Source organism: Octodon degus, unplaced genomic scaffold, assembly GCF_000260255.1.
Source record: "Octodon degus isolate 3935 unplaced genomic scaffold, OctDeg1.0 scaffold00019, whole genome shotgun sequence".
Classification (NCBI taxonomy): domain Eukaryota; kingdom Metazoa; phylum Chordata; class Mammalia; order Rodentia; family Octodontidae; genus Octodon; species Octodon degus.
This window is the reverse complement of record NW_004524595.1, coordinates 17,986,764-18,010,105: the sequence shown is the minus strand read 5'-3', so window position 1 is coordinate 18,010,105 and position 23,342 is coordinate 17,986,764. Positions and strand designations below refer to the sequence as shown.

Here is a 23,342-nt window from a genome sequence, read left to right as displayed (position 1 = left end):
ACCCTGTACCAAATAAATGAATAAATAAGATTTTTTAAAAATTAAAAAAATTATAAATTGTATTAGTAAAGTTGACTTGAACTTTTCAGAGTATACTGTTTCGCTTTTGGAATTACCATCATTAAAAGCTTTTTTTTTTCTTTTTTGCTGTACCAGGGATCGAACTCAGGACCCTGCGCTTGCCAGGGAAGCACTTATTCTACTGAGCTACTTATATGCTTTTATTTGGAACAGTTCGTATACATGTTGATCTCTTGGATCTTGGAATGTTTGTTAGAACTCATTACATATTACAGCATTTCTAAAATCTATAGCTCAGTTTGGCTTGTTTTTGAAGTTTATGTGAATGGCCACCTACCCCTTTGTGTCCTGGTTTTTTTGTTCAGTATGTCTCATGAGATTCCTCTTTGTGTTTTTCAGTGATGCTGTAGTTCATTCATTATTGCCATACAGTGTTACATTGCATAAATAAACCATGGTTTACTAATCACTGTTCATGAATATTTGGTTGTTTCCTCTTTGAGGCAATTATGAACAATATTGCTATGAACATCTCAATACATAAAAATGTATTGTGCATAATGCAGGCTTCACTTGGAGGCATGCATGGAAGTAGATTTGTTAGGTCATATAATAAGCCTATCACTACTATCATTTGAAAGTATCCGATTTCTGAGGTAGTAACATCAGGCTACATACTCGGCACTCTTGTTTCCCCACAGCTTTGTCTCTAAGTCTCAGATGTCACTTTTACTGATGTAGTGGCTGTATGGCTATTCTTTTACTCAGTAAACATAGTTTCTTTTTTCTCACATGTTATATAAAAGTAGGAGGCACAGATACAGTGAGAATTTTGCCTTTCTGGAATTTCTACTGTGAAAACACACTAACAACAGAACTAGTAATTGGCTCATGTAATTATGAGTACACATGTTGTAAAGGAGAAGCACAGGCTGCCCCATGAGTTCATGGTATGGAAACCAGAACCAAGGGGCGTCATGTTCCCACCTCTGTAGTTCGGGATCTGCCTCACACTATCCAGCTGGTCTAATCCTGTTTGGTGACCTCTGAAGTTGACACTGATACTGAATCTACCTTGGCAGTACGCCATATGGATTTTCATCTGGTGACAGGCTCCGTCATATTTATAGGTTTTTTTTCTTTTTTTGCCTATGAACAGGTCACCTAATTCTAGTAAATGCAAAGATTGCATCCTAAAGTATTTACACTGCAGAAGCTGTGCTCAAGTTTGCTATTTGCTGAAGGGTTGCCATGGACAGGAAGCCTATGCCAAACTTCCTTGGAATATTTTGAATACCATGGTATTTGTTATAGTGGGAGTCCAATATATATATTTGTTCTGTGAAAGTAGATGATAGTACATGGTTGTGTCTTTTTGGAAGGTGAGATAATTTTAAGAACCTATATTTTTTTATTCCCTGAAATGATTGTATGATTTGAGGCAAGAGATTTTTTTTTTCCTATGTTCTTCTTCATTTCCTTAGATCCTTCAACTGGCCAGGATTCTGGGAGTCACCTAGCCCATCTTCTCCTAGTGTCCACGTCCCTTCTGAGGTGTCCCAGCCAGTTGGTCACCAGCATCCTGTGGCCACTGTCCAGAGGCAGGGAACTCAATCTCCCCAGGATGCATTCCATTTTTAGAAAGTTCGTATTGTTAGAAAGCCTTCTACTTTCTAAGAAAACACATCACCCACGGGCTGTTTCTGTTGTCGTAAGATGCCAGGACTCAGCAGAAACCTGGAACCCCTTTTGAAGAGTCTTCTGTAGGTAGCCTGCAGACAACTTCTGTCAGAATTACCAAAACCCACATTTGTGAGATCTCACTGGGGGCTTAAACTGCCCTGTATCCCAAGCAGCAAATTAGCCCCTAGGGGCACCTATCTTTGTCTCTCCTTGGCCTCTTGTTTTTTTCACTTGTGGAAAATCTATGTGCCAGTCTTCGTAGTTTCAGAAAACAATGATTTTCCCCCTTGGGTCTCACTCTTTGTAAATGTCGCTTATGATTGTAGTGCAAATGTCAAAGGAGAGATTTATGGAGACCAACAGTTTCCTTCTGTTAATAGATTTGGAGAGACTATTTTAAGTGCAGACTTTTCCAGCTTACTTTGATGAAGGCCCTTTAGAATTGGGGCTTGGAGATTTTCCACTCCAACCTAAGTGCTCCCTTGGTTGTACTTCGTTTGCCTCATAAGATTTGTTGAGCTTAATTTTGTTGTTGTTTATCTTAATTTTTTCCTTTTTCCTTAAGCTGAGTTTTGGCTCTGCAAATCTGTGGGTTTTCAGGGCTTCTCAGTGACTTTAAGGCACATTTGTTTCTGTTGTTAGAGCTAATATGTTTAAAGAACGGTTTTATTAAGTACCAATTTGATGACTCCTTGTTTTGTCTGCAATTGTTCCACTTGACCAACCGAAGTTCTGAGACCTGCACAAACGGCAAAGGAGCTGGATGGTACCAGGAGGTTTGTGTGCTTACTTAGTGGAGGTAGCCAGGTCCGGAGCTGCACACAGGCGTGTGGAATTGGCTGCCTTTCCCAGCTCTCCTGCTGCGGCCACCTCCAGCCAGCACCTTGTCGCTTCATGGCCCAGCTCTGCAGAGCCCAGCCACTTTTTCCATTGTTGTGTCTGGCAGGGGGACCTCTGAGTGTGGGGAGTAGGGAATCCCCCAAAATGATCCTCCCTTCTCTATGTGTCCTTACCTTCGCTTCGGTGGAGAGTGAAGCGGGGCTCTTAGCAGAAAATGGGAGTCAGCACTGATTGTGGTGTAAAGCAAGTTTAAGGTGTCACAAGCACAGGAAAGCAGAAGAGAAGCTGTCTTGGCATCAGCGTGGTGCTACACGATGGCGGGCACCTCCTTGGGATGCGTGGGATGCATGAGATTGGCCCGATGTGTTGGGGCCAAGTGTTCCTTTGATTGGTGTGGGTCAGCCCGTCAGTCCTAGCCTTTGTTTCTGAGAAGGGGCAAGGTCATTTGGGGATTTCTTAACCGTGAGTAACATTTTCTTAAGGATACTGTAGGGTCCATTTTTTTCAAGTACATGATACACAGATAAGCATGTGATTTTGCAGTTATCAGCCATAGGAGAATATGGTAGAGTCAGCCACAGATAAGCATATAATGATTCTACAGTGATAGTCATCAGGGTTTTTGTTTTTCGTTTTGTTTTTTTTTTTTAAATTTTATTTATTTAGTGTGTGTGTGTGTGTGGCCAGCTCAGCCCACCAGGGGGCGGCCCTGGCTGGCATGTGGTGCTGGGGGATTGAACCGTGGTCCCTTTGCTTTGCTAAGTTTGTTCTAAGTAGGTGCTTTAGACCACTGAGCCATCTCACCAGCCCCAGTCATCAGGGTTTTTGCCCCTTATTTTTTCGATGTCTCACTGCCCCTACACTGCTAACCCAGGGAAGGAATCTAGGCCCTTAGAAGCACATTGGAAATGTAGCATTAATTCCTCAAGAGTTTGTCAGAGCTGATGTGTGGCACATACTCTACATTCATTTTTTCTATTAAGTGATGTATAATTACTTTAAAACAAAAAGCAAGTGGTGTCCCTCTTTATGGTTTTTATTTATATATTTTTTTCTTTATGGTTTTTAAACTGGAGTTTTAAGGGGGACTCCATGCCTAGAATTAGGAGAGAGAGAAAGGTGAGGAAGATATAGCCAGTTTTTGCTCAGAGTGTTGGAGTCTCTTAGTGATATACGTTTCCTTGGAGACAAGCTGTATTTTCCCTCAGACCAGATTCTTGTGTGTGGGAAGAATATGGTTTTCTTTCCTAGCAGCTTTCTTGCGGGTAGGGGGAGAGACAATCCGTGAACTCCCCAAATCTCTAGAAAATGTTGTTTAGTTGCTTGTCCATGTATAGCTTCTGACTGGTTCTAGGGCAGGGAGAGAGGAAAGTGCAGCTGGGAAGGTTGTGTCTTGTTTTGATCTTCCCTGCAGTGTTGATCCTGCAAGCAGGTAAACAGCGCTTTCTCACACTCCAAATTTTGAAGTAGTTTAATTGAGCATTAAGAAAGGCACAGTAACTTCTTTGATTAAGTTAATGAGATTTCTGCTTTTTTCCTCTCCCTGAAATCATTAAATAGAGAAAAAGAATTGCATCCAATAGGACAAAATGTGTTTTTCCTCTTTGTACAAGAGTTTAAGTAGAATCTGATCCTAACTTCTCTATGATTCTATTTGACTGCAATCCTTTTGTTGTCACATGAGAAGGTTAAACAAAAAGTTTTGGCTAATTGCGTGCTGTACATGGTACTGCATGCCTGTAATCCCAGGATTTGAGAGGCTGAGGCAGGAAGATTGAGGCTGACCTCACTACATGGTGAATTCAAGGCTGGACTAGAGTGCACAGTAAGGCCTGGTTTCAAAAAATCCAAACTAAAACAAAAACCAAAAAATATAACAACCAAAAAAAAGATCTGTAGATGGTTTTTAAAAGAGTATGTAAAAAAGAAAATCCTGTTTCTGCCTCCCTGATGCCATTGTTTACATTAAATATCTTTTCTTTTGTTTATTTAGTATTTATTGCATGGCTACTAAATTCTGGAAGTTATTTTAATTACCAGGGATATGGTGGTTCAAATAGAAAAGATGGTCCCTAATTTTGTTTACTGGTATACATACATAAAGCTATATATTTTATCCTGCCACTACTTTAGTTGCCTTCTACAATTTTATTTTTATTTTTTTATTTTTTTAAATGTTTTCTTTTTTCTTTTTTTAATTTATTTGTGTGTGTGTGTGTGTGTGTGTGTGTGGCCAGCTCAGCCCACCAGGGGGCGGGACTGGCTGGCATGTGGTGCTGGGGGATTGAACCCCAGTCCCTGTGCTTTGCTAAGCTTGTTCTAAGTAGGTGCTTTAGACCACTGAGCCATCTCACCAGCCCCACCTTCTACAATTTTAATAGTTTCCTTTGCCATTAGTTCAGTGTGCTGTATAGTTTCTAAATATTTTGGATTTTCTTAGATGGCTTACTAGTACTGATTTCTTTCTTTCTTTCTTCCTCTCTCCCTCCCTCCCTCCCTTCCTTTTTTTTTTTTTTTTTCTTTTTCTTTTTTTGAGGTAGAGTCTGACTATCTAGTGCAGGCTGGCCTTGAATTCACTCAGGCAGCCCAGACTGGTCTGGAATGCACAATGATCCTCCTGCCTCAGCCTGCCAGTGCTGGGATTACAGGTGTGCACCACCACACCTGACTGTGTACTGTTTTCTAATTCTGTTGTGATTGGACAATATATTGTACATGATTTCAGTCACTGAGATACGTTTTGTGTTCAGACTCATGGTCTGTCTTACTTGACTGAAAGCAGCGTCTTGCAACCTTAGAACTTCGACATTTGGGGTTGGATAATTTGTTGTTGTGGGTAGCTCCTCTAGTATTATAAAATGTTTAGCAGCATCCTTGTGTTCTGCCCCCTAGATACCACCAGTATCCCCCAGAGGTGACAATAAAAAATGTCTCCAGACATTGCTAAATGTCTCTCGGAAGCAGAATTTCCCCTGCTGAGAACCCTTTAGTTGAACAAAACATATATCTGGTAGTGATTGATTGTAATAGTCTCTGTCAGCTAAGTATGTTACTTGATAAAGTTATTCAGATTTTTGAGGTCTTCAGCTTTTCAACAACTGTTCAGAGGTAGCTGGTAAAATTCCTGTGTCAGATTGTCTTATTATCTCTTAATGCTGTCAATTCTTGCTTCATAAATTTTTAAGCTTTTCAAAAATGACTTCATTGAGGTACAGTTTTCATACCATAAAATTCATTTATTCAGTGATCTTTTAGAAACTGACTGTATTTGTGACGATCACCATAACCCAGTTTTAGAACGCTTCTATCACACCAAATAAAAGATCCCTTCTATCTGACAGCTAACCCCTCTAGCAGCAGACGACTCCTTCCCTTCTTTCAGCCCTGTTTGCCTCTCCTGACGTTTTCTATGAGTGGAATCCTGTAGTGTGGGCTTTTGCGTCTGACTTCTTTAACTTACAGAATGTTTGAGGCCCACAGTGTTGTAGCATGTATCTGTGCTTCACTTTTCTTTTCATTGGTGAGTATTATTCTAACTTCATGTATGTTGACACTCTGGTATGAGGGCTGCAACATTTGATCATTGTATTTTTCTTTCTTTCTTTCTTTTTTTTTTTTTGACAGAACCGGGGATTGAATTCAGGCCCTTGTGCCTGCCAGGGAAGCTTATTCTACCAAGCCGTCTCCCTGGCCCCTGACCATTATTTTTCTGATAAATTGACTCATCATTAGGAAATATCTTTTATTCCCATAATAACTTGTCTTAAAATCTATTTTATCTGATAATAATGTATTCTTTTTTTTTTTGCGGAACCAGGGATTGAACTCAGGCCCTTGTGCTTGCCAGGGAAGCACTTATTCTACTGAGCCATCTCTCTGGCCCCAATAATGTATTCTTCTACATACTCATGCTAATTCTTTGCATAATATTGCCTATTATTTTTCCAATCATTGACTTTCAGTCTCTTTTTAAAAAATAGCTTTTGTGGACAGTGTATAGTTGGTCTTGTTTTTATGTATTTTTAAAATATATGTAGGAGGCCGGGGAGATAGCTCAGTAGAATAAATGCTTGCCTGGCAAGCGCAGGGTCCTGAATTCAATCCCCGGTACTGGGGGAGGGGGGATAATATATATTTAGGACAGGGTCTACAGGGGCTCACTACACAGGGGAGACTCATTGTGATTCTCCTGTTTTCAGCCTCCCAAGCCCTGGGATTATAGGCGCACGCCAGTCTCAGTCGCTGTCTCAATGAGCCCTGGGGGTGGGGCTGGCATGGCAAGCCAAGGAATTGAATCCCGGTCCCTGCGTCTCCCTAAGCAAATGCTTTAATCTGCTGAGCTATCTGGCTGGCCCTGGTCTTGTTTTTACAGACAGTCCATTTTTTTATTGCTTGTGTATTGTAGTTCACTGGTAGAGCACATGCCTAGTGTCTGTGAAGTCCTGGTTTTGGTGCCTGGGACATTATGCAAACAATAAAAATTTGAAAAAAAAATACTTTTATTATTATAGTAATTAATATTTGCTATAGTTATGCATTTGAATGTGGGGCTACCATTTTATGTTTTGTATTCTTGTTGGTTTTTCATTCTCCTCTTATACCTTTCTTTCTGTAAAAATACATAATTGAATATGTTCATTTTTACAATTCCATACTAATTTTTCTCTTTTCATTACATGTGTACATTTGATAGTTATACTAATATTCTTCAATTTTTGCAGTCTGCACTTAGTTAATAAAATCTGTTTCACAGAAAATCCCTAAGTGCACGGATGGTATTTCCTCTGCCTCACTTTACCTTGTCCTAAACCCCACAGGACAAAGAGGCATAAGTATTATTAAAAACAAAACCACCGTTCTCAAAGCTCATTGTTCTTTTTTGAGTTTCTAAATAGTATAATTTTTCTTGCCTTGAGGGCTTCCTTTAACCTTCCAGTGTAAGTCTTAATTATGAGTCTCTTCATTTTAGTTCATTCTTGAAGGATCTATTTATGGGGCATAGGAATTCTAGCTCAATAATTTTTTCTTTTAGCATATTGAAGATGTTTCATTGTATCATGAGAAATTTTTCATAGTTTCAGAAGTCAAGCTGCTAATTAAATCATTTTCTTCTAAGCAATTTATTTTTATAAAGTGCTTTTTATTTTCAATGCAGATGCTTATGATTTTGTTTTTATTCTTGGATTTCAGTAATTTACCTCTGATGTTCTTTGGCTGACTTTGTTTATTTGTCTTGCTTGGTATTTGTTGTATGTCTTGAATATGTTAATGTTCATAGTTCTTCAAATTTGAGAAATATTAACCATTAATTTTTTCAAATAGTTTTTCTGCCCCCTTCTTCCACTCCCCTTCTAGTACTCTCATATATATATGGTATTATTCAAAGGCCTCCTGAGTGTTTTATTTTCATCCTCTTTTCATGCTGTAGATAATTCTCAATGATGTGTCCTCAAGTTTGTTTGTTCTTTCCTCTGTCATCTTTAGTTTCTTGTAAGTTCATCCCTTGCATTATGCTTTTCAGTTCTGAAATTTCCATTTGCTTTTTTTTGTTTGTTTCAGTCTGCTGCAGTTTCTTATTTTTTGTTTAATTCTGAATATCTTTTCTTTCACATTACAAGATAGTTACTTACTAGTTTTTAAAAAGTCCTCGTCTGTTAATTCCTACATATGATACATGTCAGGATGAGTCTTGTTGATTTTCTTTTAAGACTGCCTTCCATTTTCTTGATTTTTTATATATCTTCAGTTTGGCCCTTGTCCAGGACATTGAGGTGCTGCAGAACCTCTAGGTTGTGTTTCTTTTCTTCAGTGAGGATTGAGTTTCTTTAGTTGTAGCAGGCAGTTGTCTTGGACTCACTATTTATTGGGTGGCCGCTTGAACCTTGGGTCCTTGTGTCTGCAGCTAAGTCGCCTGGAGTGCATTCCAAGCTTGATGTTCACCTTATTGGTCAGCCGCATGTGAGCGGAGTTGGGGATACCATCTCAGACTCTTCCTTCTTTCAGTGGATTTGGTTTCTCAGATGTAGCTTTCGGCTCGCAGGCCAGAAAGCCTGCATTTTCCTCCATAGCCCCCAGGCAGAGGCTGTGAGGGACGCATCCTGTCATTCTGTGCAGCTCTCTTCTGTCATACTATGCAGCTCTCTTTCAGTACTGGGGATTGAACTCGGGACCTTGTACTCACCAGGCACTTATGCCACTGAGCTCTATGCCTGGCCCCAGATGCCTTGCATACAGGTCTCAAGGCAGGTATTCTCTGTCTGCCAGTTTGTGTTCATATTCTGACACTACTCAGTGTCTTCTTTTGGCTTAGGAGTGTGTCTTAGTATGTTAGGATCTTACTATCATTGATTATTATAACTCATGCAACTAGGGCTTAGTAAAGGTCAGCTGGTGTGGGCTGGACTAGGCTTCACCTGTGTTTGAAGGCCTGCTAGCTTGTACGTGAGTCTGAGCTTGGCTGAGGGGGTTCACTCCAGACGAGGCTCAGCTGGGCACGTTGGTCAGGACAGCTTCCCTTCATGGTTCTCCTACCTTTTTCCTGAGAACAGTGTGTTGGGCTGGGCTCAGCCTTGTGACGGAAGGTAAAGAGCAAGTTCACCAGTGCTGTTCTGCCTCCACTTACAACCTGTCTTCTGAAATCTGCCCTGGCCAAAGCAAGTCACTTGGCTGCACTCAGAATCAAGAATGGGGAAACATAGTCACTTTTGATGAAAGGATCTGTAAGGTCTTACATCAGAGAAGCTAGTATAGGCAATGGTATAGGACGCTCCCAACTTACGGACATTCTAGTTGCAAACTTTCAGAGATCCAAACAAACCTGAATTATGAAATTCTCAGATGCCAGCAAATCTTAGAAGTAGCTCACATGTCTGCCTGACATAGTCATGGTTGTGCTGCTGGGTGCCTGCTGCACCATGTGATAATGTATGTCAGTCCAGTGCTCAGCCAGAGCCCAGGGTGCTTGGAAGCATTATTTATAATATCTCTGTTTGTATGTGTTTGGTTTTTATGCTTTCCCTTGTATGTTTGTGTAGAAGATACGTAAGACTCACTTTATCAGGCTTACGTGCAATCTGACTTCTGAATGTTCTCCCAGAGTGGAACTTGTTCATGACTTGGGGCTTACTGTAATGATATGCTGGAATGCCAGGAATGGTTTCTGTCATAGAAGGAATAAATGCCATGAAATGTTAATGCAGAATGCTAGAGAGTGGTAAGGGAGGGCATATGTGTACAAATATGCACAAGCCTTTTAAAATACAGAACAAGAATTAATATATATAAATAGTTGTACAGTGTGCTTTTTACTTAGTATTATAATCACCGTGTGATACCCCATGTCTGACACTTTAGCCCTCTTTGCTATTTAGAATTGTTCACCTCTCCTTCATTTGTTCAGTGGTCACTTTTAAAAGCACTTTACATATATGACTTTCTTTTCTTTTTCTTTCTTTCTTTCTTTCTTTCTTTCTTTCTTTCTTTCTTTCTTTTTTTTTTTGTGGTACTTGGAAATTGAACTCATGACCTTATGCTTGCCAGGCAAGCACTTTTTCCACTGAGCTATCTCCCTGGCCCACTTTATTTCTTCCTTACAACAATCTTGTGATACTGTTAACTGTCCCCACTTTGGAGATGAGGAAGTTGAGATAAAGAGAGGCTAAGTAGCTGGCTCTGGATCATCTAGTTTCAAATGGGCAAGGGAAGAAATGAAGCTAGGTGGTTTGTCTCAGTGAACATTTTGTGTAGACTTAAACATAAAAGGGTATGTCCATCACTTTGAGTATTTGTTTAGATAATTTCTGGAATTTGGGTTCAGGGCTGTTGTCACACTTTTTTTCCCCTCTTCTGAGACAGAGTCTCTCTCTGCAGTACAGGCTGGCCTTGAATTTGCTTATGTAGCCCAGGCTGGCCTCAAACTCACAGCAGTCCTCATGCTTCAGCCTCCTGAGAACTGGGATTATAGGCCAGACCCAGCTGTTGCTCTTTTAAAGGAGTGTAATTTCTTTTTCTGTTAAGTGGGATTTCTCTTTTTTTCTAAATAAAAAAAAATTATTTACGTATTTTGGTAAAAGGTCTCCCTATGCAGCTCAGACTCATAGTGATCCTCCTGTCTCAGCCTCCCCAGAGCTGGAATTACAGACCTGCGCCCCCATGCCTGGTGTAGGGGAAGGCACGGCACTCCCAGGGTTCCGGGCTAGCAAGGCAGATACCAGGCATCGAACCCAGGTCCTTGTGCTTGCCAGGCAGGCACTTAGATTGCCAAACTCTTTCCCTAGCCCAAAAGGAGTATAATTTTCATTTGTTTTTTTGACCTGCTCTGGGTTGGTGTCTACATGAGTCCCTTGGATACCTCCAGGCAGCTTTACTAATCCTTGCTTTAGAAATTATTTTTTTACTCTTATCAGAAGTGTCCCACCTGCTGTTGACAATAAAGGCAGATGTGTGATAGGGGAGATATTCTGGGGCCAGCTTGTCCCTCCTGCTCCAAGAGCAAGATGGGGAACCCCAGGGTGGTTGGTTGCATGAGTGCAGTATAAGCACTTGCTCAGGGAGCTTCACTGCATGTGAGATCTGGAGCTGGTGTGCACTGGCCTGTGGGAGCCGGAGAGGCAGCCAGGGTCAGTGACCTGCCCAGAGCCACCCAGGCCAGCTCCAGGGCTGACTGTAGTCACTGACAGCACAGGGCTGTGCAAGTGATGAGCACTTCTGGCCAGTGGATGGCTGGATGTGTGGTCTGTATACCACACAGTTTAAATAAGGAGGCCTGGGTGGAAGGGAGTGATTTCTTGGGAGGACAAAAAGTGAAAATCCCCCGATGAAGGGTGACCATCTGGGTAGGTTTTCTGTGTGTCTTGTCCTTTTTCATTCCCATCATTCTGCCAAGCTGTGCTGTCTAAATGTTTTTCTGAAATTTGCTGTGTTGAAACAGTGGGGGCAGTAGCTGGGAAGGAAGTGCAGTCTGGTTGAGTTTTAATAATTGTAAGCTTCCAATCAGAATTACCCCAGAGATGAGATTAAGAATCTGGTCTGCCCTTTAAATTGGGGTGTTTTCAAGGTGATTGATGCCAGTGAGCGCAGATAGCCACACTCGACCTTGCTGCGGTTGTGCTATTACAGCAGCTAGTTCAGTGTTGGATTCGAAGTTTTGGGGGCGGGCACGTAGCTCAGTGGTAGAGCATTAGCCTTGCATCTATGAGTGTCTGGTTTAAATCCCCTGCGTCACAAAAAAGGGAGAAAAGGCGCGGGGGGGGGGAATAGATTCAAAGTTTTAGCTTCTGTGTCTACTATGTATTTCATACCTAATACGTTCAATACATTTTTTCCTCATTATTATTTAATTTATTTATTTATTTTTTTTGCTTCAGGTTAGTAGCAAAGATGAAGATTTTCTTGACCTTTCTGTTGATGTGGAGCAGAACACTTCCATTACCCACTGTCTGAGGTAACCTCAAGAATTCTACTTGCGGTGTGAGCTCTTGATGCTAGTGAATAAGTGGGGGAAATAAAATTCTATATTTCTTCAGGACATAATCTTTCTTGCAGTGTAACCGGCATAATCCTATTATTTTCTGTTTGTTCTTTCCCAAGAGAGTAAAAATAAGTATATGTGGTCTGCAGAAGAGTTTCACCGAGCAGAGAGAAGATCAGATGGGAGTCATTAGTCACTGACTTGCAAAATTAAATTTTAATCTTTAATACAGATGTGTACTTTGGCTTCCATCAAAAGTCTTTTTCTTTTTCTCTACCCCACAAAAACACATAGTTAATAACTGCTAAAGATGCCTCTCATTCATTAGTCTTTTTGAGATAATCTCTTCTGTTTTAAAAATTATGCACCTTGAGAACTGCTGAGGGAATTTCCCTTTCTGCCATCTTTTTAGTATTCTGTGGAGGTCATTCATGGCAAGAAATATTCCCTCATTAGCACCGAAAGACAGGAAGGAGCCCAGCATGTGAGAGTGCATGCTTGGGATTACTGTAGCTGTTGCATATTGACCTGACATTAAAAATGTGCTCACAGTTGCCCCGTAGACAAGAGTCTCACTTCCTTTTTTTTTGTCCCTACTTCCTTTAACAAGAGAAAATGAGTGTTTATAATGTTCTCAGCCTTGCTTTCTATACCGGGTGCGGGCACCAAAAGGTACCTAGGACCCTACTCTCATGCGCATACCTTCTAGAAGGATGGTACAGATGGTGACCAGTGCTTTGAAGCAAGTAAACCCCAGAGAGTGCTGACGCTGAAGGTGCCAGTGTGGACTGAGGGGTTGAGGCAAGTCTCCTGAACACTGGTGTTGCAGCTCTGAGACAATTAGCTGAAACAAGGCACTGTTGATTTGTATCAGTATGGCTTAAGTGACAGGGCTGTTATTTCAAGATCTCAGATTACCTGAATCCTTTCAGAAGAATAGTTAAGGAAAACTGGTTGGGCTAGTTACCTGGTAGAAAGCCATCTGTAGGATGAAGGCACTAGGAGAACAGTTCAGAAACACCCGGTGCCCCGGGTGGTGGATGCTGTGTAAGGCCGGCTCCTCTTCCTCTCTGTCGGCCCCAGTCTACATGTCCTCACCTGGCCCAGAGTGGAGAGTTGTCAGAATGCTTCCTGATATTCTGGTGTCTCTGGTCTTGTCTCCAGATGACTTAGATCCAGGTGCCTAGCGTAGGTTTGCATTGCTGTGCAGATGTGTTTTGTAAAGCAAAGTAACCTCTCTTTTCCTTGCTTGATTGTATTAAGGATGCCACTTTTCAACATTGTTGTGAAAGGGCCAGTTTTGGTCTTCCCGGGGTTTTATGATTGCAAGGTATGATAAAAGTTAAGGTACTACCGACATTAGTTGCAGATGAGGGGATGGGTGAAGGTTGACTACTTCCCCTCTGGGCTGGTCAAGGGCAGGTAGTAGCAGCTGCAGTTCTGCGGAGAGCCTCTGGGCCTGATGGAGGCAGGAGAGAGGCACTTAGAAATGTCAGCGATGGGGTTGGGGCAGATATACAGCCCCCCCCCAAACCTTTGAAACATGAGCACCTTTGTACTCCCATTCCGCATCACCTCTAAACTAGGCCTCGGCCTGCTCACCTCCCCCTCTGCCACATGTATACCCAACGAGGAGCCTGCCGATGTGGGAGGCACCACCGAGAGTTCTGCAGTGGTGGCGTGGCAGTATCCAGAGCCGCTCCCCACCCCCAACAGAAGTCAGCAGATTGATTAGCTTTCCTATCTCTGAGACCAAAGAGAAGGGATGACAAGGGTCTTTCTTGGCCCCTTTCATGACTTAATTAGATTCGTTTTCTTTTGTTTTTAAAATTAGAATTTATGAGTTTTCTTTTTAAACACCATGTCTGTATCTTTTATGATGTAATATTTCTTTCATCTTTTTATTTTAATAACTAAAAAAAAAAAAAAAATCGAGGCCAGGGAGATAGCTCAGTAGAATAAGCGCTTGCCTTGTAAGTGCAAAGGCCTGAGTTCAATCACTGGTTCTGCAAAAAAAAAAAAAAAAAGAAGAGGAAAAGTGTTTCTCTCAATAAAATTATGGGGGAAAAAAAGACAATAAAGTGCAATTCCAATTAAAATAAAAAATCAAGCTGCAATTGTGGAATTTGAATGTAGGATCCCTACCTTTCCTTCCAGAAGCGCTTTAGGTGGTGGACTATAAGGCGTTTTCATTTGTCCTAGAGAAATTATGTAACAGTGGTTAATTTCAGGATATAGGTCTGGAAGACATACAAATATGTCTGCATCGTGGCTGAGTTACAATTTTAGTATAGTATTTTGTGAGGTTCTGTGTCTTAAACAAGATAAACCGTTTGTATAAGAGCAAAAAATCAAGAGAGAATTTCATTTTTCTTTCTGAAAAGCTCAAGGAATCCTTCAGGCCACAACCTAAAGTACATGCAGATTATGTTCATTGTCCCAACATGGCCTTTTTGATAATTTTTGTTTCTTGCTTCAGGGCCTCCTCCCTCCCTCTGGCTCCTGCTTGGAAATCTTTCTCCTCAAAGTGCTCAGTATGGAGCACCATCTTCCCCTTCCTCTGTCTTCCTCCCACTTAATATCCCCATTCTCCCCGTGCCAGGGAGACTGGCCAGACGTTAAGAAGAAAGCAGGCTTTAATTTGCCTGAAGCTCTTTCCTCTTGAAAATTAATCTCCTTTGAAAGAAACCTTTTTTCTACTTATTTTGAGAAACTTATGTACTGAAGTTAATGTATACATCCATTTCCACTGCTTATCCATTTGTTTTTCTGACCTGTGTTTTAGTTTTGGCTATTATTCATAATACAGTATGATGTTTCCTAGTACCTGATAGACACCTGACTTGTGGATTTCTTTCTTTTTCTTTTTTTTTTTTTATGGTACTGGGGATTGAACTCAGCACCCTGCGTTTGTCAGGCAAGCGCTTATTCTATTGAGCTATCTCCCTCGGGCCCTGGATTTCTTTTTAAAATTGACTTTAATACTTGAGGCGTTGAGTTTTTTTTTTTTCAAATTTAGGGCAAGGTATACAGGGTCTTACTACATAAATCAGACTTGTAGTGCTTCTCCTGTTTTCAACTTCCCAAGTGCTGGGATTACAGGCACGCGCCACCATACTCGTCTAAGTCACTGGCTCAGTTACCATCTCAGCGCACCCAGGGGACCGGGCTAGCATGACAGACCCAGGGATTGAACTCCTGGCCCCTTAATCTGCCCAAGCAGGTGTCTTAATCCGCAGAGCTATTTGGCCAGCCCAGATCATTGGTTCTAGGAAATTGGCAGAAATAGAACCTAGGCCATATTTAGGAGCTTCATTGGAACTAGAGTTCTCTTTAATTAATGTTCTGGTTTTTATGGTACTACAACCAAAAAAAGTAAAACATACCTTTAAAATACAAAAGTTTTTTGTCTTTTATAGATCAACTGCTTCTCTGAACTTGCTCAGGGAAGCGGCTAGTACATGTCCAGGGCATAAACAGCTACCGGCTCCTGGGCTCAGCTCAGATGATTGGCTGAACTGCAGCTCGTCTGAGGGAAGGTATAAGCAGATGATAGCTGGGGCAGGAGGGTTTGAGCTTTTACACAGGAGGGAAGACTAGCTGTGGGGATGAAATGCCAGGGCAGTGTCCTTGCCTGTTGGCACACTGTATTTCTGCCCTCTGTCCCTGTCCCTGAAGCCCTTTCACACCTAAACTCGTGAGGCAGCAGGAAGCCTCCCTGCATCTCCTTGACAGCTGGCTTCGAATAAACCCTTTACTTTTTTTTTTTTTTTTTTTTAGACCAGATTTTCTGGAGTTCTTGGAGCATAGAGTGGTACAAACCATGTGTCAGTACGATGCAGGTTTGAGAATTTCTGTTTTGCTTTTTGCCACTCAAACATCACCTGGGATCCCATTAGAAATGCACAATCTCAAGTCCCACCTCGGAACGAATCAGCATCTGCAGTTTGATAGAACTCCCAGGCGGCCCAGAAGCACTCTTAATATTCAGATTGTACTGGAACAGCTCTTAACAGTGAACCAGAACATGCAGGAAGTTTGAAAAATAATGCTGCCTGGATTGTGATGTAATAGATCAGGATGGGAGTGGAAGGGAGGGGTGGCACTGAGTGTTAAGATAGCTTCTTGTTTGTTGAGACAGGGTTAGGCTGACCCTGAACTCACTATGTAGCCCAGACTCTTCGAACTCATGGCTCAGCTGGGAGTATAGGGTTGTGCCACCACGCCCAGCTTGAGATAGTTTTTAAAGAATCCTCAGTAATTCTTATGAGCCACTAGGAGGAGGAAAACCACTCTAGATTGTAGGGCACCACTTCCCAGGGCCAGGGTACAAAGTTACGGGTATTGTCTCAGCTCCTCAGAGGCTGAGCAAAGCCTGGCACTACTCCAGTCCCATGATTGGCACCACCAGAGTAGCCCCATCAGCTTGCCCCATGCGTTTCTCAGCAATGTCACTTTCCACATGAGTCACATGGAAGTTATCAGGCAGCATGGCTTGAGAATTTTTGTTTCAAATGAGTTGTTGAACTATTGTGTTGAATTGGTTAAGACTATAATTGAAAATGTGTCAAGTATAGGTGTTAATGTGTACATGGCAACTGTCTCCACACTAGTGGAAAGCCATCCCCTCTAGGAACTCTCTCCATTTAGTAAAGGTTTTTATATGTCAATAAAGTTTTATAGTTTCCTTTATAAAGATACACATTTTTTATTAGATTTGTTCCTGAAGTGTTATCTTTAAGTAGAGTTTGATACTAGGACTTTTTAAACAAAGAAATGCAAAGGGCTTTGGGCTTTTCGCCTAATCTCTTCTTCATGCTTTTGTAATTCATCCCAAGTGTTAGAAAGAGTCTCAGTTTTGACTTCCTCCTTGAAAGCTTCCTCCCACCTTTGTCACTCTTGTTCTTTTTTTCTTTTTCTTTTTCTTTTTTTAGTCTTTTTTTTTCTTCATTTAAAATTTTTTTTTTGAGAAATAAATATGAATGAGACAGTTTCAAAGCTGAATAATAGGACAGTTTCAATAATCAATACATTGTTATCTTCTTAGTGGTTATCCATAGTACAAGAAGCAGACAGGATATCCTGTCCAAACACTATTAGTACACCTCTTCTCATTGAATTAAGTGAAAGTAGCTGTATATCTATCCTAATAATTTTGTATATATAAATATAAAATGATCTTTCCTTTGTATCCCCTTTTTTTTTGTTTAGTCCTGTCAGAGGTGAATATCTATTGGCATCTAAATATTAAGGTGTTTGAATTCAGCTAAACAATCTGACACTGTCTAGCAGTCTGTAATATTAGTGGGTTATCCTCATAAGTTATTGACTTGAGCCTTTTACAGCTCATCGTATTAATATGGCTTTACTTTATATACATATACATTGTTTTTATACTTTTCTGCTAGATGGTTAAGACCAAGATAAAGCAAGACCTATATAGCAAGAAATGTAACTTTTGCATCTGTAAGGTCAGTCAAGTACCTTCAGGATTTATCCTGTAGCCCTGTACCGTACTTTGTAGATCCTTTGTCAGTGTCAGCCATGAGGATGATTCACGGCCATTGCTTGAACAATTTACTCTCTGTGAAAGCCTGAGAGAATGTTTTTTAACTCCATGTGACTCTCCCCAGGCACACTATACATCATCGATCACATTCCTCTGTGGCTCCATGATCTTCTTGATCAGAAAATTTGGAGCGCAACTGAGTTACATGTTGTTACAGTACAGGTTCTCCTATGTCTTCACTGACCTTGAAAGGCTAGGGCCAAAATGTTGGCTGACCTTGCAGCCCTTCCTTTTCTCCAATTTTGAACTGCTAACATAGGTTGTTAACCCTCCAGAAGAGAAGCTTATTATTAACCTGCAATATATGCAGTTCGGTTTATCCTATCTGTCTAAATGTCAAACATCTTTGGCATATCGTGGAACAGGTATTTTTCATCAAATATTGATAATATTGAACTTTAAGACCTTACAGAATATGTAGGAAAAATAATTTTATAAAGATAGAAATAAGCATTTACATAACTTTACAAAGAAATTTAGAAACTAACCATATACAGAATTGTAACAGGACAGACTTGTGTCATCTTGTTCTAACAATTGTCCTCCTTGCACTGATGGACCTGCTCGGCCTTGAGTTACTACTGAGGTCAGCCCCGTTCCTGATTTTCCTTCACATTCCATTCCTCAGCTCAGATGCCTTGAGAGGATGCCCCTGCCTCTCATGGCACTGGGTTCCCAGCCAGCTGGGGCTGGGCAGGATGGTGAATATTTGTAAATTGGTACAGGCTGAGCATCCCTTATTTGAAATGCTTGGAACCAGATGTGGTTCTGATTTAGGGAGCAGGGGTGCCCAACCTGTACAAATTCTGCTGTATTTCTTGTCTGGGTCTACAGAGAACATTTTGTGAGGTGTGAGAATAAGAGAAAGCATTTACTTCCTTACTCTTGCCAAGCTCTCCCTCAATTATTCTGATTCTTGAGCTAGATGAAGAGATCTGTTGGGGGTGTTCCACAGGTCTAAATCCCATTATTGTCTGTATCCCCAGTCCCTTCCTTGACTGCTGTGTCCCATTCCACTGAGTTAGGATTTCATACCTGTTACTCAGTGGATTAAATGTCTAGTCAGCTAAATTTGAGTCTGTTTATGCATAAAACACTTGAAATCTCAAAGTTGAGTATACTTGCTTCTAAATGGTTTCTTTGGCCTGAGCCCCCTTCAGCTCTTCCTCTTCAGGACTACCCAAAGTGATATTGCTCAGAAGCAGTGCACAATTGTGTCTTGTTCTTGCTGAGACGTGTTCACGAGGCACTAGCGCCTGAGCATCCTTCCCAGCCTCTCAGTGTACTCAAAGGCGCGTCGTGCCAGCACCCCCAGTTCTTCCTGTGCCCGTGCTCTCTGTGCCAAGCCTCAGTGCCTCTGTAGGTCCTGACTCTTGAACTTCAGGACACTCTTCCTTCTTTGAAAACATGACTTGGTCATTGTCCTTGGGGGGAATGCTTGAAGTAACCCAGTTCAGGGTCATCCTCTTTCCTCTTTGCTTTTCCCAAGATATCTTCACTAGTTCATTCATTCAGCTAGTAAGTATTGAGTGTTGCCATCATGAATCAGGGTGGGGTGATGGCTGTGAGAGAGGCCGGCCGGCAGCTGATCCCATGAATAGGAGGTGTTTCAGCTGAGGATCTGGATGCTGAAGAAAGCAGGCGGCAACATGTTGAGCTGGGTGATTGGACTAAATGAGCAGCAGAGTCCTCTCTGACGAGCAGGGATGTGTACACTGAGGTCTTCATGGCTAGCCTGGCAACCGGGGAGACATGGAGCCGGGGAGCAGTCAGTGCTAGGGAAATAGCACCTGCGAATACCCCAAAGCAGGCGGAATAGAATCTAAGGCCAGAATGTCTAGAGCAGAGCAAGGTGCCTTCTGGTGACCACCCTGTATGCCAAGGTGTTCCTTGTCCTTGTTGTTTGCAGCAGTGGGGATTAAACCCAGGGCCTTAACACTGAACTACATCCCCAGCCCTTTTTTATTTTTCTTTTGAGACAGGGTCTCTCTAACTTGCCCAGGCAGTACTTGAACTTGTGATCCTCCTGCCTCAACCTTCCTCAGTGCTGGGATCAAAGGTATGCACCATGGTGCCTGGCTATTCCTATGCTTTACCTATCTAATAAGGAAGCTGTGGCAGGGGAATTCTGTACTGTGCCATATGTGTACAAGCAGCACTGAACATTTCCTGTGGCCACTGGCTCCTGTGCATGTCTCCGTAGCCCCTGAGCTGTGTGAGGGCAGGTACTCTGGAATCCTAGGATCTAACCCAGAGGACTGTCCGTGAATGTCTCGGGATTTATTAAATGAACAATCTGTATTTTTTTTTTTTTTTTTGATAGATTCTGTGTCAGTGGTAGAGTCATTAATACCCTTTAAATGCCATTTTCTATTTAATAAAATCTGACCATCCTGCTGCCAGGACACTCTGTGAATAAGGAAATGTCACAGGCGCTTTTCAAGACTGTAGGGTATTATTATATTGTGGATGTTCTTTTCAGCCTTTTGACGCAAACCACAGAAATGTTAAGTAAAATCTCTATGATCAGAAAAGAATGAAGGGCATGACATTTGAAAAATGAAAACTATAAGTAGCAGAGTAAAACCTTATAATAAGATGAACACTCACAGAACAAACACAATGGCTTTTGTTCTTGGAAAGAGGCAAGCCAAAGTCTTTCTACTCTGGGAAGGTGGGGAGTCTGCTGTGACCTCCTATAACTTTAGATTTTTCTTAGTTAATTCCAAGGGCATTTGTATATGATTTGAATTTTATTATTTCCTCTTAGGTTCTTGAAAATGTAGATTCTCTGAGCCATGCTGTTTTTCATCAACTGCATAATAATATCACCTTGTGGTTTATTTAATTATTATTTTTATTTTATGATTATTCTTTGGACCTGACTTTCAGTGTTGGGATGTTTTGTTTGTTTTCTTTTTGTTGTTTTTTTTTTTCGGTACTGGGGATTGGACTCGGGACCTTATGATTGCCAGGCAAGCGCTTATTCTACTGAGTTATCTTCCTAGCCCTGGGGTGTGTTTTTATGAGAGAATTTTTTGTTGTTGTTGTTATAATCATTTAATACCAAGTTTATAAGTATCCCTGTTAAACACTATACTTTTCTGATGAGTATGTTAGAAACTCTAGTTCATATGTTTGTAATCCCCTAAATACAGTTACATTAGAGAATCTTACTTGGTGAAGCTATAACCAGTCTAGTAGACATGCTCTAATGGTATAAGTAGCTCCTAGTCTTAAGAAAAATCATTTCCAATTACTGCTTTCCTCATTTTTGCTTACAAATTAATTTTCAGCTAGTAAAAGGGTTTAAAACGTGGTATACCAAGTATATTTGGATATTTTAAAGCTGGAAATATTTTTCTCTACAGAGACTTCAGCAACACAGAAACACTGTGTAGTGAACAAAAATATTACTGTGAGACATGCTGCAGCAAGCAGGAGGCCCAGAAAAGGTGCGTGAAGGTTCAGTCTGGGAGTGGCTTTGTGTCGGGGGCACCACAGGTCTGGTTTTGAATGTTAGCTTGTTGGAGCCCTGGGGTGGGTCATTTACCTTCCTCACCAATAAAACTTTCACCAGCATGCTGACCTTGGAAGTTGTCCATTTTTCTGGTAATTTGCATGAAACATAACACACGGTAGCTACAGTACCATGTATTGTTCTGTTACTTATAGATACTTATTTACAGAGATTTAAAAAAATATGTCATTTAATAAAAGTTGTGAGGGAGTAAAAAACACTTAGCAGTTGTGGGGAGAGGTGATAAAGGTACTGTGTTCTGAACTGAATGTGGGATTCAGAGTTCCCTGTTGTTTCACCAGCAGTTGCCAATTACATTCAGCTCTTGGAGAATCTGAGATTACTAGTTGTTCCCCTTTATCTGCTCCCAGTGGCCAAGAAGCTTACGTTTTAATCATCCCAAGGAGCCTTACTGAGAGTTACATTTATCTTGCTGGTGGTTCTGGAATTTTCATGGTACTTCACAGGAACTCAATATTGCTACCCTTCCCAGGATGTGTGTGTGTCCAGACCTGAGATTGAAGTGATTTCTCTGCTGAACCTCCTCAGCCCTCCAGCCTGGACAAGTACATCTTTCTTGATGGTTCAGAGTTTAGAAAGGATCAATCAGTGCTGTAGTTAGCAGTGCAGGTGATGGTGACACTTCTTGTTGGAGGACAGAGAACTCCTCTGTGCTGTGCTTCCTAACAGTCCCAGTCACCTGAGGCAGCCCCAGGTCTGCCTGTGTGGTATGAATGTGTTTTCTGTTTAGCTCTGGAAGCTTCATGCATTAAGATGTCATATGTCCCTGTAAGGTAGGACACTTCCCCCATAATTCTTATATTTTTACCAATGTTTGTATTTTACTTATTTTTATGAGCAGTGTTTTCCCTTAATAGAATACGTAATATTTTCTTAAAATTTGTCCTTTTCAAGCAATATGCATTGAAAGTGTGCACAAGCTGACCAGCATTTACCATTTGAGCACACCCTTCGTGCAGGAGACCTGGAGGGTCACTGGAAGCCTCTGTCCTCCAGGAGTGCCACCTGCAGAAGCTCTTAGGGTTGCGACAGTTTACTGAGGAATCTTTAACAGACATCTAGCAAAAACAGCTTTTTGTGTTTATGCAAGTTTGGAACATGCTGCTTTAAACAAACTGAAGATGGTTCCTTTGCTGCAAGATTCCGCAGACCTTAAGTGCAGTAGTATGTGTAAAAGGCTTTAGGAAGAAGTCTTGTCTAAACATAGCCATCAGAATGCCAGGTCTGCTGACATCTCCAGTGCCCTCTTGAGCCCAGTTTGAGAAACGTAACCCCAAGGCAACGCCTGCCCAGCTTGCGTGAATTGGGTGTGAGAGTGAGCTTGGTACCCTGTGTCTGAAGCCCAGGAGTGCCTGCTTGAAGCTTCCTCCTGTCATCCTCACGACGTGAAGTTTTGTCTGTATCCTTCTGTTTTGTCCTCCCTTTTTTCAAAAGCTGTCAGTCTTCCTGTCAGTATTTCAAAGGGTGGATTATCCAAATGGATTCTACCAGTGACAGGTGGCAATGCCATATCGTGTTTTTGTTGGTGCACGAACTCTAGAATGTCTGCTTTGTCCTAAGACACAATACTGGGCTTTGCTGTGGCCAGCCATGCTCCATTTAGGTAAGGATGTAGTTTTAAATAAGCTTTCTATTGGCAAGCTAATTTTTCTTCTTGCAAACTATTTGGCTGTTTGCTGGTCTAAATGGTTCCAGACCTCTTTGTGTTCTTGTTCACGCATGTGACAGCGTGTTCTCTTCCCTGGACAGGCTTGGGCTCAACTGATTTTCTCTTCTATGGTTTCTTAGGATGAGGGTAAAAAAGCTCCCCATGATTTTGGCTCTGCACCTAAAGAGGTTCAAGTACATGGAGCAGCTCCACAGGTACACCAAGCTGTCTTACCGGGTGGTCTTCCCTCTGGAGCTCCGCCTCTTCAACACCTCCAGTGATGCTGTGAACCTGGACCGCATGTATGACCTGGTTGCTGTGGTCGTTCACTGTGGCAGGTAAAGGGCGGCTAGAACCAGTGCACATGATAAATGCAGGGGTAGTTTCTTTGCTGAAATAGACTGACTGGTTGCAGCCTTACTGGGCTGGGACACTCAGTACTTTTTGAGAATGTCATCCAAACTCTTGTTGGTTCCCCCTAAAACATACAGAATTGTATTTCATTATCCAAACATCATAAAGTACGCTTACACTGAGGCTAGTAACAGCTCAAGGCAATATTTGCTACCTT

At 41.6% G+C, this 23,342-nt stretch overlaps 1 protein-coding gene across 1 annotated transcript in view; it reads left to right on the top strand.

Annotated features, from left to right (window-relative positions):
- Usp46 (ubiquitin specific peptidase 46) overlaps positions 1 to 23,342 on the top strand; it is a 60,072-nt gene that overhangs the window by 30,302 nt on the left and 6,428 nt on the right. The window contains exons 5-7 of the mRNA XM_012513877.2: positions 11,910 to 11,986; positions 20,954 to 21,037; positions 22,912 to 23,109. Of these exons, the coding sequence (XP_012369331.2) occupies positions 11,910 to 11,986; positions 20,954 to 21,037; positions 22,912 to 23,109 (359 nt within the window). The remainder of the gene's footprint in view (positions 1 to 11,909; positions 11,987 to 20,953; positions 21,038 to 22,911; positions 23,110 to 23,342) is intronic.